Raw genomic sequence first — 16,237 nt, 5'->3', positions numbered from 1 at the left:
ACTGAGTAAAGGGTCTGAATACTTATGTAAATATGATAGTAAAGTATTTTTTATTTATTTATAAATTTGCAAAAAATTATAACTTKTTTTTGCTTTGTAATTATAGGGTATTGTGTGTATATTAATGATGGGGGAAAAAGCCATTTAATCAATTTTAGAATAAGGTTGTAACGTAACAAAATGTGGAAAAAGTCAAAGGGTCTGAATACTTTCCGAATGCACTGTATTTTATAAGAAAGCAAGATTGTTCACTTTTGTTACATATTTGATAATAAAATGTTAACAAGTAAACTGATTTCTTCTTGTACCTGGTAAATAAGTCAAACCCTGGCCTGGAGATAAAGGTGAAAGGCAGTTTCATCACATTGTTTGCTCACAACACTTTGTAAATCAAAAAGCTAAACATACTTTATCAGATTTTTTAAAATGTATTTTCAAAAGATAGTTCTGCATGCCATTCACAGAAATTATTAACAATGTTTCCTGCATAGCCAAGGATACAGGCAGGGACAGGATTGTGCAGGTAGTTGAGACAGGACTAATATTGTAGCATTATTTAGAGACAGGAAAATAATCTAATTTGACACATTGGAGTTCTCAGCCAATGAAGCTGATCTGTCCTTTAGCAGACACTTTTCAGAGTGGCATTACAGAGGGTCTGAACAACAGCATAAATTATATAAATAACATTCACAAATTACATAGTCATAACATTTATAATGCTATGGGGAATGTTTGAACTGTCCAGACAGGGATACAATGTGCTTAAAGACAGGGTTGGATAGTGTGGCATTGGGAGGCCCATGCAGTTTGAACAGATGAGTCACAGTAGATAACAAACAACTTCATGATTGAGGGATGTCTGTTCATTCAACAGGGAGCAGAGTTGTGGCCTGGTCATGGCCTGTAGGTGGTTGTTCTCTTCACAGTGTGCTTGGCAAGCATGAGGAACTGAATCCTTTGAATCAATGTAGAGGTGAAAGGAGTTACATTGCAGAACTAAGTAACAAACGTATGCTGTTTAAATAGACTGTCGTCCCATGACAGCATGCATTGCAGTCCAGTCAGACGTCATAAAATGATCACATCTACAGATTATATCACATTTAACTATGATTGCATTTCAATGAAATTTTACTGTAAGTTGCCTTTTCTACACAAAACTTTGATATAAATGATCATATTCTTTTCAGATTGCTTCTTTTTCTATACTAATAAAGTATAGCGATGATAATGCATCTACTGACCACTGAATCTGATTGGAGTACAACCCTAACGAAAACCTAGAAGGTCTTTTCTTTCTCATCAATGGTCTGCATGACATCACTGAGTGGAAAAGACACAAAAGCAATCTGTTCAATCTCACTCTTCTCCCCACATTCCATCAGGCAAGCAAAGTGCTCAGTGTCCTCACTGTAGGCCAGGTCTGAGTAACCACTGGGTCCACTGTGGACGATCCAGGGCCGGTCCCAACCTGACGTGTGCAGTGGGGAACGGTTCAAATACACTCCCAAGTCTTTCCTCGTCCTCTTATTGGTCGGGTGGGTGAAGAGTAGCCAGGTTTGCGTGTCTGAGGCCCGTGGTGATGATGTGGTACCACCCATGCCCTCTTCACCTTGCTCAGGGGCAGGGAAGCCAATCACACTACCTTGGCAACCACCATGACCTGGCTCCACTAACCTCGGAGCCAAGCGAGGTTTGTCATAGTAAACCCCACTGCTCTCACTCAGAGCCTCCACTCTGTGTCCTCCATGGCGGGCATTGCAGTACAGGTAACTCCTGCCCTCGTGGTCTATGATCTCTGCCATCTCACATTCACAGGACTTTCTTTGAAGCATCCTGCCCATTTGCCATGTCTGACCGAAGTCGTCACTGTATATTGAGAGAGCATGAGGCTGTACCATGAAGGGGAAGGGGAAGGAGAAGCATTTGAAGTGGATATAATAGGCATAGGTAGGTATGATCAATCTTCCACTCTCCATTTGAATGCCATGGCCTGGTCCCACAGCAAATGTAGCCCACCTTCTGACCGTTTTGCCAATCACACTCTCTGTCAAGTCCTTTGTCTGGCTCCAGCTCTGGCCCTCATCATTACTTGTGATGTAACACAGGTGGGCCTTATTCTTGCCTGTCCAGATCTGATGGTGCTCTGAAGTGTTCCCTAAAATGCAGATGAAAAACAGGAATAGAGTCTTGGTATTCTTCTCATAAACCGGGCAGGGGTTCATGGTGCGATGGTCTGGTAAACATGCTGATAACAGCTCCTGGGATTCTGACCACTGGGGAACAAGGGAAAAGAATTGAAACAAAAATTAACAAGTAGAAACTGTAAGCAGTATGCAACAACTCAATTAAAGATGAACACCTTCAACTGTGTATTATGACTGTGATGTGTTTAGATTTGGAGGGGACATTTACCAGAGTGGATCCATTTTGTTGAGTTCCTCGCCTCATAACAATACTTTTTGCATCACTGTCACTGAGGGAAGAGCGCTTTTCTGCAAAGGCGAGGAATGTCTGACTCTCTTTTAGGTAAATGAGAGCTGGAATTCTGTATCTTGTCCCAGTTTGCTCCTGTTTGAACAGAGTTGTTTTTGCAGGTTGCATTTCGATTCCTGGGAAATAACTCCTTGATGATGTATTCCCCATAGCTGAAATTGCTGGTTCCTGCTAACAGAGGGATTACTTCAAACACAAATGACATATCACCTGAGCCACTAAATTCACTATATTTATTCCCTTGACATGAAAGGCGTATTGGTTGGATCGGATAAACGCTTRGCACGACTGCTAGCTTACATTCAAGTAAATCATCAAGCTATTTTACATGCAAAAAGATGGTCTACTACGTCGACGTCGTAATAAGCCAAAACACATACTTACAGGAGCAGGCTTCTTAGCCTACAAATCACACCGTTGAGTCGTGTGACCCAGTTAAAACGACCATAGRTTAGCTACCTCTAAAACTATTTATTATTATTATTTTTCCTTTCGCTATTAAATGTGGAAGCGTGTCGTGAAATAACAGCGTACGTAGCTCGTCTGGGGTGTATTCATTACGTCCTGCAACGGAAACCGTTTGCCGTTGAAGAACCAAACGGGGGCAAACAGAGCATATGGAACAACACCGCTACCAGAGGTGTAATCATTACGTCGATTATTTTGCAAAACCGTTTACTCCAAACGGAAAACGCAAACGAGAGATTATATTGGACAAATTTAGAGAGGTCCTTCAAAGTTTCGTTCTGTTTGCTTTCGTTTGCTTCTTAAACTGTAAACATTTTCCGCAATAAATAGCCTACACACCTGAATTTGTCCAATTMAAACTCTCGTTTTTGTTGCAAATTTGCACATTTTCATTTGGAATTTTGCAACAGATTAAACGTTTTGCAACATAAATGTTGTAATGAATACACCCGTGTTGTGTGAAAGTCAGTGGCGGCAAAAGAGACCAAAATATTCTATACTGCCAACAGCTGGAGGGAATGTAGTCCCGATTTGTTGACGTGTTGCTAGGATACTGGAGTCTTGACTGATTCGATGTTTATCCATGTTCGCACATCATGAAAATTGTATTTTTTTTTATGTCTGGCTGGTAAATGAACAGTTATGGTAAAATAGGTCAACTTGGCCTGTAAATTGTGTAAATAATCTGGATAGCTCTCAACAAAAAGGTACTTGCTGTAGATGTAACAGTGGACGTTAATGGCTGCAGCCGGACTCTACAAATTAGATGTGGGAGACAGTTACCCCGCCAATTGTTTTCCCGTCCGACCATTGTTTCATCAACGAAAAAAAGGTATGAATTCACCACTCTCTAACAGCAATAGTATTCACTGTTCACTGTAGTCTTATCACTTCACTGATAGGCCTATAGAATGGCATTTGATTAATCTATCCAAGACTGTCATGGTGCTTGTTTTCTGTTGATTCGTTAGGGGCTGGTCACTGGCTGGTTGCTCACAGAAATGCAGTGGAACATAAATACAAAAATACACGAACTAAGAAATCAGAGGGAAACAGTTTTGCCTCAAACTCAATTGTGTCTGAGTGCACACGGGTTGAAGAGTGTGGTGCATCAGATATTCCTGGCTATACATTGGATGCTCCTCTCCTGGTAAGCAAAGAACACATTTGGTTTACAACTCTTTTTCATTTGAGAGAAAACCGCAAACCCATGCAGTAAACAATGAACAATGTATCTATGAAATAATATATTTAATCTCATTAGTTAATAAAAATAACTATTTTGAGATTGTTTTATATTGCCTTGTAGTTGTCATTGCATTGTGTGGACAAGCCATCTGACCTGTGTTCTGTTGACATCAGTGAGCAGAGATTGAATTTGGTAAGATTTGCTCTTTGAGCGATTCATTTAATTTAGTGTTGGATGAATTCAAACAGTCTTAGAATTCCAAGGGGAGATAGTTTATAGGTTTATAGGAAGTTTTTCTCTCTTTCTTCAACAGATCAATACAGAAGATTTCCTGGATTTTGAGAATGTTGCTTATGTCAACGCATCTGACAACAGTCTTACCATAGGTATATCATGTAATTATGTGTTTTTTTCTTCATTATTAAACATCTTATACATAAATGTTAATTTAAACAGAATAGAAAAGTAACAACAAAAATTATTTTCTGTTTCAGAGCCTTTTGGTAAATTCCCCTCCCTGAGGGAACTTGAGCTATCATTGAATGGCCTCTGCAATGTGACACTCAATGCGGAAGATTTCCCTCACCTGGAGGTAAAATTACACTATGGTTCTACAATACCCTGTACTCTCATGATTAACATGTTGGCAGAGGTATATTGGAAAGGCAGATACATTCATTGTTTAAGCCAGATGTTTTTAGATGTTCTAATTGAATCACTACACTGACTTGGATTGAGTAGGAATTACCTTCATCTCTGCCAACTAAATGATGTTTAACTGTATTTCATGTGACACAGGTGTTGGATTTGTCTTACAACAATCTGTCTGGTGATGACATCATGTCCATTGGTCTACTTCCCTGTCTGAAAGTCCTTCATCTCACCGGGAATCAACTTCAGTTTCTTCCTCCCAACCTGGCAGCCCCTCCCCATGGCCCCTCACAACGGTAAGTTTATGTTACTGGAATCAAATTGTTTTTATTGTAAATAGTCAACTTTTTACTGTAGGTAGGTGCAGTTTTCTGGTTTAGTTCACCCAGTCATTGATGAAACATTCCTACTCAACAGGGTTTAACCACAGGAATTAAATGAGTGGCTTCCTGGTGTGCAAGTGTTCAGAAACGTGGCTCTTGTTAATTGTTATCTGCTTAATTAAAGTTTATGGTGTAGTACCCTACATTCCATTGGGTGGCAGTATAGAATCACAAAGAAGAGAGATTTACATTCTGTCTCGTTATACAAGTTTGCACCGAATACCTGCAAACAGTGATGGACAATACACACTTAAAGTAATTTTATGAAAACTATAAGTATGTGGAATAATAAGCTAATATTACCTCCTACTGAATAGCGCAAAGGATAATGGCATGCGATTTCAAACTCTTGAAGTGCTGATGCTAGATGACAATAAGCTGTCTTCTGGTGTCTTCAGCAGCCTTGCCAACCTGAAAAGGTCAGTCATTGTTTATAAAGTTAGTACTTTTACTGTCCACAGTATGGTAAATTAAGAAAATACTCCAATACATTACAGTACATAATACACACCTACCTGTATACCTACTGTATATATCTGTAAACTTCCATAGTAATATGGCATGTCCATTTTAGGCTACAGCATTTAAACCTGCAAGGGAATCGTATCTCAGAGGTACCAGAGTTGTTGCCGAGGAACCTGCAACAGAAGGGATATCTGCAACACCAGCAGGTGTTTCACAAACAAAATTGTGACGTACAGGACCTCAGGAATCACCGTGTCTCTGAGGGGTTAGAAACTGAATACATGAATGGTTGGTATGCCATATTTTAAAAATAACGTAGCTGGCTTGTACACTTCTTTGGACAATATTCATGTGTTTACTATTTCTTAAATCTAGCCCTCTCCGGCGTTCCGAAACACCAGCATGAACATATCAAGAACAGTTCAGAGGTACAAAGTTGTTATGGGGATTTGTATCACTTCTTTGTGCTTTTATTACTTCTTCATACTCTATAACACTAACACTTGCAACTTATTGCTCTTTTTTCTGCATGTTCTTTCTATTATAGGATGACTGTGGTCAATCCAAAAACTATTCCCCCATTCGCATATCCCTTGACACTGAGGAATTTTCTGGAGCATACGGTTTGCCACTACCAGAGCTTTGTTTCCTCAATCTMGCTGACAATAAGGTCTGTATATTGTCTGAATATATTTGGGAAGATAATACTGTAAGTAAGTGAAGTCACTTGTGTCTCATTATTGCCTCCAGATTGTTGAGGAAGAAGCACTGTTGTCTGTGGCCCTGTTTCCTATGCTCAGTGAGATTGTTATTCACTCCAACCCACTGACCACACAGAGAAGTGGTATGTTGACTCTCCATATTTATTTGAAGCCTTTATTAGATATGAATTTGAGCTTATGTTAAATAATCTATTTCAGTATGAACACAGACATTTTATTAAAGTTCCAATGCAGCCATTTGAATCTCACTATCAAATCATTTAATATGGTAAAATKWWWAWAAAAAAATAGCTTCTTAGCAAAGAGCAATTTCTCAAGCAACATTTTTGCTTGGACTGTCTGGGAGTGGTCTGGGTGGGTAGGGGAAAACTGAAAACTTGCTGTTGGCAGAGAGGTTTGGAACTCTCTTTCTTATTGGCTAATTTACCGCCTGGTGATGTCACCAGGAAGGCCAATACTCCATCCCACCAAAACAGGCTGCAATTTCAGGTGGTCTTTTCAAACAGCTATTACACGAAAAGGGCATTTATCAGAATTTTCTTAATTTTACAGTATTGTTCCTAACTCATAGTGTGGAAATATATATAAAACACAGGAAATAAAGTGTTTGACTGCACTGGGCCTTTAACTTTTTTTTCTTATCATTCATTGTATTTCCATCCAGGTGACCCACCACTTCTGACATACTTTCTCCAGGAAAGGTTGGGTATTAGAATTAGGCGCAAGAAGACATCAGAAGTTGTGAAGCCCCCTTTGATATTATGTATTGACTCAAAACGAAAGGTTTGAATGCAATATTCTTAATCCACATTTTGGCATAGCACATACTCATTTAACTAGGAAATAAGATATAACTGCACATTTTTGACTGCACAGTCTTAGTTTTAATTTAAATATTTTTCAAACTCAATGCATCTTACATCATTTGAGTCTAACGGAGACTAACTTTTGATTTTGAAACTAATTGAGGAACATTCATATTTATCTTTTTCTTCAGGTAAAAACCAAAATCCCAAAGGTAACAAAGGTGTCTTTATTGATTCTCCTTGAAGCACCTTGTAGTCCTGTCTTACATGATCCTGGCTCTCTGGAGGAGAAGCATGTTGAAGATCACTGTACGAATCCTCTCTCAGTAGAGAGAAAGTCAACAGAAAAGTCTGGCTGTTCCTCACACGCAATGGATGAGGAAAATAAACAGGAATCCATGGGAACTGCTCATAGAGTCGAGGCAATAGAGGAGGCAATAGAATCATCAGATGATACCTTCCAAAATGGAGAGTCATTCTTTGTGACACAGGTGATTTGCATGGTCTCTTTCATGATATTCAGGAGGACAGTTATTTGCTTTGGTTTAACATGCCAATGTACAGTATGGTGACATGAGTATAATAGTTCACTTGTTATTCTCAGGTGACAGATTTACATGATGAATCTGAATACCATCTGCTATCTGACGAGACAGAAGAAGTCAAAGAGATTGAGGAGAAAAATGAGTCAAATGCAATTCCAGGAAAATTCAGAGGCTTTGAATTGCTATTGGATGCCAAACCAGATCCAGACATAGTGGAGCCTGTTGGTGAGAAGGACCCTTTTATGAATCATTTAAGTAGAATTTTCCTACGAGTTAACGGGATTGTGGGCAATTTCAATGCTGCACTCCCTTAAGTAATGTAATGTTATGTGTTCTACAGGACTACAACATACTGTGAGAATGTTGGAACAAAAACTCAAGAATCTCCTAGTTTACAGAGATTCCAAACCTAACCTTGATTGCCTGCAGAAGCCATATGAAGAGAAGGAGAAAAGGGTGAGCTATGTGAATAACATTCGAAGCACATGCCTACTAGTGAAAATGTCATATGATCTTATCTGTCACGTGTTATCTGCTTCAACCTGTTGAGTTGTGTGTCAGTCATCCATATTTAATAATAAAACAACAACAACCTTTAATTCTCAGATTGGAAATCTACCATCTCTGAGACCAAGAAAGCAGAGAGGAGAAAGAGTTGAAGAGATGCTCATACAAATAAACGAGAGGAAAACAATCAGCGAAATCCCTCTAAGTACTAAACCTCTTTTTATTGTCATCAATAACATGGGAAGTGAATATCTATCTATCTATTATATGTAATATTATTTGTTAAGTATGTAATCCTGTTCTTTCATAGCTAACGTCTTAGAAGGCAAGGGCGTCTTCAAGGATGAGTATGAAGAGGCTTTGACTTTGCTGAGGGATATGAAGAAAAGGTACAAGATGGTTCACATGAAGGCAGTGGAGCAAGCAACACGTATTGAGTATGAGAGGACCACCAACCACAAGTAGAGATTCACAAACTCTGTTACTTTCATGAAACATGAACATTAAACAGTCAACCAAACACTCGTCTTCCAAGTAATTTAGGTGAAGAGAATGATCAGCTACAAATTCTTTCTGGGCTGAAGGGAAAACGTTCTTATTGAGTTTATTTAGCCCATCTATGACAACTGGTATGTATAACATTGTCATCATGCATTTGTTTGTCTGTTTCATTATTAAATAGCTCTGTTTCAACTTTATTCAACCTTGACAAGAAGGTGACAGTGGATCTTGCAAATGGAGGCCGCTGTCACCCAGGCTTATGGCAGAGTTTTGTATTTCAGTGGGGTATCAATCAAATCTGTTTMAATAAATTAGTTGGTAAAACAGTCTAACAAGGTGCCAATGTGATATGGGGTGTCGTGTCATCACTTCAACTTTGTGTGTCATTATGATGCTGTACAAATACTATGCAACAGACCCTGAACGCTTGATACTCTTGAACATATCCCGCGCAAACACTCATGACAGGAAGTAAATAAAGGGCCGTAAGTGACGTCGGTGTTTTCCCGCCTGAAACCGAAACGGAGGCAAAAGAGCTATCGAATAGATAGCAACATACATTGGACAATGGATGACCTATATTTGGATAATATTGATGAATTTGTCAACGACCAGAATAAAATCGTAAGTCACTTAGCTAACTAATCTATCTTGACCGATCCAACTAGCTGTTGGGGTCAGCTATCTGACTGCTCAGGCTAGCTCCGCTAGATAGCTATCACTTGCCCACCTTGCTATTGTCGAATGATGCAGTGTAACGTTAGTTTAAAGACCGCAACAGGCCCCCAAATTGTGTGACTACACAGTTGGTTCGGGAAACTTCGAGCTGTATTTCTTCCTAGAAGATAGGAATATAACGTACCAGATCGAGCTTGCAAGTCTCAGGGTAAACTACATAAATTGTCGGAACTAGAAGCACAAACATTTCGCTACACTCGCATTAAAATCTGCTAACCTTGTGTATGTGACCAATACAATTTGATTTGTATGGATCCCACAGATCTCTGTTGACAACAGACTGTTTTTTTTGTTATTGTGTGTGTGTTAACAGGTGACATACAAATGGCTGAGTCTCACTCTTGGGGTCCATGTCAACTTAGCCAAGCAGTGAGTATCCAGATCCAACCTCTTAAACTGCRTTTTGGGGGGTGGGGGTTTAAACCACCACCTGTAAATTACAACCAAGTCCATCACGATGCGTATATTTCAGAATGCTATATCATTACCTYGACCGCAAGAGGAACGAAAGCTCAACTCTGCTCCATGCTACCTAKCTTGTGTCTGGCAAGTTTGTCAAGAATGGTACCACGGTAAGAGAACAAGCCAAAATGCCCAATTTCATTCACCATGCCCCTACATAACACGACATAAAACAGTAGGCCCATTTGGAAACAAAACGTTGGACATATACGATTCTTGCTTTGTTTTGGTATGTCTGTGTTTGTACTTAGGTTATTTTTCAATGCTTTTTTCCCCCTTCAGTGTCACAAGGTGTCAGTAGTGCAAGAGGATCAGTTGGAGGGTAAATGACCAGTTCACCTGCCTCCTTTCCTAACTCCATCTAGATGAATATGAAGTGTTGTGAATGTATAAATGTCATCTGCGATGTGTTGTAGATGTGAAGTCGAAGCTGAGCCTGATCGTCAGTGTACACGTGTACAGTGTTCAGAAGGCAGTGCTGAAAGACAGTGGTCCCCTGTACAGTGCGGATTATGATGCTGTGAAAGAGAACCTAAGGAACTGCAGCAGGTATATCCGTCTTCGCACTTCCAACTTTACTCAGTCAAAATGATAGATTGAGAAATTGCTGTTAAATATAACGTTTGGTGAGTTATTTATCAGAACATACCAATCTATTTGCAGGTACAGTGCAATTCGCTGTGCCGATGCACTACCCATGTCCTCGACAGAGGTGCAGCAGGCTCATGAGATAACACAGGCCCCACCGCCAGAGACGGCGCACACCAAATCTGGCATCAATGGTCAATCTAGTCTGGCCTCTAAACCCTCCTCCAAGCAGTCCAAAGGCGTTATGGGAATGTTTGCAAACAAGAATGTCTCCAAGAATCAAGAGTCAAGCAAAGAGAGAACATTGGAGCAGAGAGAGGATGCACCTGTGGTACGTGTTTCTGTGCTCTGCAAAAGCCATGTGATGTTCATTTCATCCAGTGCAACCCATAATGCTATACCTTGTGATGTCACATTTATTTGATATTGTAGGTTGAGACCTCCAAAACTAAACCAGCTCCAAAGACACATCCTATGAGTAACTTCTTTGGGAATCAAGCAACCAGTGAGTTTTTCAACATTCACATATCATATATGGGGATATCGTTCTATAATTTCACATGTAAATACTGCACTATTGTCCTTTACATCTCTTAAGATAAATCCTGTATGTCCGCCACAGAAAAACCTGACAAATCCATCAAGGAAGAGGTAGAAGCAGCCCAGATGTCCTCTTCAGTGGATGTGAAGCCCTCAAGCTCAGTCCCTAAAGCAGAGACTCCTGTCAAGGAGGAACTACCAAAAGATGCTGTGGTTGAAAGATATTAGGTGTGTATTATTAACTCTTGTAGGAGTCCTTGTATGAATATACAACTTGTGTCGTAATTAGAAGTACCATGGGTACTGCAGTGATTATAAGAGAAAGTATTTGTTTGACACAGGGCTTGTATATTAGAACCAGTGATGGATCTTAAGGATTTTGGTCACCAGCCAGCCGGGCTAGTAGACTGATTAAAACTAGCCTTTTAACTAGCCTGGGTATTATTCCTATCCAAAGTCTGTGCCGAGCGATACTTGTTAAAAAACAAAACAATAATTCACTGGCCACCGGGCTAGTTTGGCACATGTTCTACTAGCCCAGTCTGATAAGTGCTAGCGGGCTAGCTTAACTTCCATCCCTGCTCAGAACCAACATCTTGCAGAAACCTTGTCGTCTTGGTGAACGGTGAGTGTTTTGAATGGCATTTCCAGAATATGCTTTAACAGAATATTTTCCTTTCAGTAGTAAGAGCAAGCGTCTTGACCATTCCGATAGTGAAGAGAAGAACGCGAGTCAGAAGAAGAACAAGCGTCGGAGGATAAAGAAGCCCCAGTCAGACAGTAGTGATGATGAGGGTAAGATGCGCTGTAAAGGGAGGGCATGCTTATTGCTCAGGCTCCCCTCGACATTCACACTGGACTTCAGAGTTCAACTGTTTCATGGTTAATAACAGAACTATTCTATGTTAGTTATTCCAGATTCTCCTCCGTTGCAAGAACAGAGGGGCCCATCACCAAGCCTTGTGAATCAAAAAAATAAAGAACCTTTTGCTATTTCTCATTCAGATGTAAGCTTTCACATTTTATTTATTTAAGTACTAAACTGTTGAAGTTGCAGGATATAATTAGTAAGATTTTTCTTTTTAATGAATCTGTTTTTTTTATGACCAATTTGTAATGATCGTTATCTTCCAATCAGTCCATGCAGGAACGTTTGGATTGTAAGCGGAGGAAGAGGAGACGCGTCTTGAAATCGCTCACCTTTTTGGATGACGAGGGATGCATTGGTAAAATATAGATTTTTTTTTTGTTTCTATTCTGTTTCTATTTCTATTTTCCTGTAAACATTTTGCCTAAGTATAACGCCTCTGACATACACATGACGCCTATTTCTTCTCCTTGAAGTGTGGTGTGTGTGTGTGTGTGTGTGTGTGTGTGTGTGTGTTAAAGCTAAGAGATATATATATATATATAGATCAGCATGTATGTGTATATGTATGTGCTGATCAATGTCTTAATGATGTCTGATCTCAAAACCATTTTAAACTGTCTACCTTCCAGTGACTGAGAAAGGCTATGAGAGTGAATCCTACTCTGAGACGGAGGATGACTTTAAGGCAAGTAAATCATCCCAGAAGAATCCAGACCCACCAAAACCATCAACTGGCATGAAAGGGGAGGAGAAGAGAAGGAAGAATGTTGCAGCCTCTAYTACAGGGGTGTCAAACTCATTCCACGGAGGGCCTAGTGTCTGCAGGTTTTTGGTTTTTCCTTTCAATAAAGCCCTAGACAACCAGGTGTGGGGAGTTCCTAACTAATTAGTGATGTTAATTCATCAATCAAGTACAAGGGAGGAGCGAAAACCCGCAGACACTCGGCCCCCGTGGAATGAGTTTGACACCTGTGCTCTAATAGATCAACTAAGCAGGCTTCTATTATGGGATTCTTTCAATGGAAATGACCGACATACTCGCAATGTACTGAACACTGAGAAGATGAACATCCATTTTGAGGGACTTGAGGCCTAGACTGACGCACATGATCAAATGCTCCGCAGGATGGATGTAGTTACTTGACTGGCAACATTTGGAAGAATGCTGTAATTTTTTTCCTATTTAAAAAAGAAAAAAMAAATAATTGGAATATATTTCCACATTACTGTATATGATAGTGGCATAAATATATCCACAACACATTGTAAAGTACCGTCAGAGCTAATTGACCATTGCCATGTTATTGTAGCATTTATTTTGGAGGTTTGAAACTGGTTACAATTCTGCAAGTATTTAAGGGTTCATACTGTGGGGAACCAGAACAGATTCTGAACAGCCGCAGTACGGCATGCTCTTACCTGCCTCTTCAACTGGTGCCTTTACTTGTGTTCGCTAAAGTATATTAAAGCCAAGTTGAAACATTTTCAATATTCACAATATACAGTCTGATCAATCACAGAAATGGTTTGTGTAGAAAATGGGTATTCCCAAACTGGGGTGCAATGCCGTCGGGGGTACGCCAAATAAAAATGTMAATCACATAAAAATATATATTTAAAAAAAACATTTTAAAACTTTTCCCCCCCTCATTTTTAAACAGTCCATTTATATTTTCCAACAGGGCTATACATTGTGTGAGGTTTTTTTCTTGCCTGAGTAGCCTCGTTTCACTGCCAAAAATAAAATTAAACCATCTAGTGTTCAGTGAAATAACACAATGTCAAATACAGGTAGCCAAGTCAAATAATTAACATCCAATCACATTAACCGTTAATCTCTCCTGGGAATTCCACTAACGGTCTGTATGTAGCCAAACGTAGCTGCTGCTCATGTTGGTATCTGTACTGATGGTGTAAAAGCCATGACGGAGACAGTGGAGTGGTAACGCGTGTGCAAGCAGTTGCTCCCGACGTCACTTGGGTACACTGCAGCATCCACCGAGAGGCTCTTGCTGCCAAGGGAATGCCTGACAGATTGAAAGACGTTTTGGGCACTACAGTGAAAATGGTTCACTTTGTTAAATCAAGGCCCCTGAACTCTTGTATTTTCTGCACTATGCAATGATATGGGCAGCGACCATGTAACGCTTTTACAACATACAGAAGTGCGCTGGTTATCAAGGGGCAAAGTATTGACACGTTTTTTTAAATTGAGAGACGAGCTTAAAGTTTTCTTTACTGACCATAATTTTCACTTGTCTGACTGCTTGCATGATGAGTTTCTCACACGACTGGCCTATTTGGGTGATGTTTTTTGTTGCCTGAATGATCTGAATCTAGGATTACAGGGACTCGCCGCAACTATATTCAATGTGCGGGACAAAATTGAGGCTATGATTAAAAAGTTGGAGCTCTTCTCTGTCTGCATTAACAAGGACYACACACAGGTCTTTKCATCAWTGTATGATTTTTTGTGTGCAAATGAACTCAAGCTTACGGACAATGTCAAATGTGATATAGCCGAAGCACCTGAGTAAGTTGGGTGTGACAAAAACTCACTCATTCTTATGTTTAATAAATGTATTGTATAGTGTGTGTGTGTGTGTGTGTGGCAGGCTTACAATGATGGCAAAAAACAACATTTGAGAGTGCTGACCCTGGATCTAGAGGGGGTACGCAGCTGGAGGTTGAATGTTTGAAGGGGTACGGGACTATGAAGTTTGGGAACCACTGGTGAAGAAAATACAATGGTGGCATTTTAGATGCATCGTATCTTTGAGTAATAGGTTTGCTTCCTATGGTTTTGACATGCATGATATTACTTGGGCACAATCAGGCACTCAGGTTATGTTTGATACACAATGGTCTGCCTTTGGCAGGGCTTAACTCTGGAAGCACACTTTGGAATCAACTGGTGTCTGATCCAGTGCCACAGCCGTGTTATTGCTTGCCACATGGCTTGCAACGTCCCTTGATGCAGGATAGTACCCGGTCCCTTTGACAGGCTTATCAATTGAAACTGGCTCTCTGAATTTCATAGGACAAGATGAAATTACATTCATGTGCTTTGGGAATGTATGTTTGGATTAATTTCATCAATCAACAGTTACCAAATCTGAACTGACCCCAATCTTACTTTAGGTGCTCTGGGTCAAAAGCATGAAAGTTGAGATGCCAACATAAAGCATTACACATTTGTAATAGATCATATTATTGAATAATAAAATAACACATTGCGTGTGCCATGCAGTAAGCAGAGTTGCTTTCATGAGTAAAAGGCAACTGTTGAGCAAACCCATGCAATGGAAACACAGGCCATGGATGGTCTACACTGAGGCAGGGTTCCCTCTCCATGACTTGGCTATGCAATGAGGGAACATGATGAACTGTTTCCAGGTTTCTTCAAAGGTACATTGTGAGGGAGGGGCTGGGAGATTCATACACTATCACACGCAGCAGGAAAGAACTCTACGAGAGGATGGGGCATGCAGGTATGTGGACTAATAAATCTTTGTTTTTTGGTACATAAAAGAAAACAGTCAAAATCCCTGCATCTAGACTGATAAAAGTGATACTCAAAGAAACACTGAAAGCTGTGAACAAAACAAATAAAWGTGAAAACACAATTACTTATTTGCAGATTTGAAGTTTCCGAGCCCAACAACAGCACAACATCAAATATACTCTACAGATAGTTACCTACGGAGTCTAGAAGCCTATAGCATTATGTATTATTAAAAACTGACATGCTGAGACTTTATGATTAAAACTCAATTCAAGGAAAGAAATTAAAACACAGTGTCAGTCAGCTGTGCGTTTGCTAAAGGAGGGAAATTATTTCACAAATTTCAGAATTAGTTATACAATCAGCGTAGATTAAAGATCTCTACTGTGTAACATACAGTCAATTACAAAGTACTCCGACATTTGTTGGTTAGTGTTGCCACACCACCTGAATGTGGTACTGAATGTGCACTCCACTCCCATCCTTGATCACTGCACATCCCTTGATCACTGCACATCCCTTGATCACTGCCATCTCTTGATCACTGCCCATCCTTGATCACTGCCCATCCTTGATCACTGGCCCATCCCTTGATCACTGCCCATCTCTTGATCACTGCCCATCTCTTGATCACTCGCCCATCTCTTGATCACTGCCCATCTCTTGATCTACTGCCCATCCCTTGATCACTGCCATCCCACATATTGGTTTCACTGCCCATCTCTTGATCACTGCCCATCCCTTGATCACTGCCCATCTCTTGATCACTGCCCATCCACATATTGGTTTCACTGCCC

At 40.1% G+C, this 16,237-nt stretch overlaps 2 protein-coding genes and 1 pseudogene across 3 annotated transcripts; 2 read left to right on the top strand and 1 right to left on the bottom strand.

The window, feature by feature from the left end:
• Positions 1–206: 206 nt before the first annotated feature.
• On the bottom strand, positions 207–3,069 carry LOC111964242 (sialidase-3). 2 transcript variants are annotated; one of them, XM_023988053.2, is made up of 3 exons: positions 2,884–3,069; positions 2,419–2,670; positions 207–2,279 (listed from the first exon to the last, which is right to left on the bottom strand). In XM_023988053.2, exons 2-3 carry the CDS (start codon positions 2,647–2,649, stop codon positions 1,284–1,286), a joined length of 1,227 nt encoding a protein of 408 aa, XP_023843821.1. In that variant the 5' UTR covers positions 2,650–2,670; positions 2,884–3,069; the 3' UTR covers positions 207–1,283. The 2 variants fall into 2 exon arrangements, with proteins under 2 accessions (XP_023843821.1, XP_023843820.1); XM_023988052.2 differs by having other exon boundaries at positions 2,419–2,667.
• Positions 3,070–3,510: 441 nt separating this feature from the next.
• xrra1 (X-ray radiation resistance associated 1) lies at positions 3,511–9,118 on the top strand. The gene is made up of 17 exons (XM_023988050.2): positions 3,511–3,799; positions 3,939–4,117; positions 4,277–4,348; positions 4,470–4,542; positions 4,651–4,748; positions 4,955–5,103; positions 5,508–5,609; positions 5,765–5,943; positions 6,031–6,083; positions 6,203–6,325; positions 6,406–6,499; positions 7,042–7,160; positions 7,375–7,674; positions 7,788–7,953; positions 8,069–8,184; positions 8,335–8,440; positions 8,546–9,118. Exons 1-17 carry the CDS (start codon positions 3,706–3,708, stop codon positions 8,698–8,700), a joined length of 2,178 nt encoding a protein of 725 aa, XP_023843818.1. The 5' UTR covers positions 3,511–3,705; the 3' UTR covers positions 8,701–9,118.
• Positions 9,119–9,215: 97 nt separating this feature from the next.
• On the top strand, positions 9,216–14,528 carry LOC111964241 (DNA polymerase delta subunit 3-like; annotated as a pseudogene).
• Positions 14,529–16,237: the final 1,709 nt, after the last annotated feature.

The sequence above is a fragment of the Salvelinus sp. IW2-2015 genome, linkage group LG5 (assembly GCF_002910315.2).
Source record: "Salvelinus sp. IW2-2015 linkage group LG5, ASM291031v2, whole genome shotgun sequence".
Taxonomy (NCBI): Eukaryota; Metazoa; Chordata; class Actinopteri; order Salmoniformes; family Salmonidae; genus Salvelinus; species Salvelinus sp. IW2-2015.
This window is presented reverse-complemented; position numbering and strand designations above follow the sequence as displayed.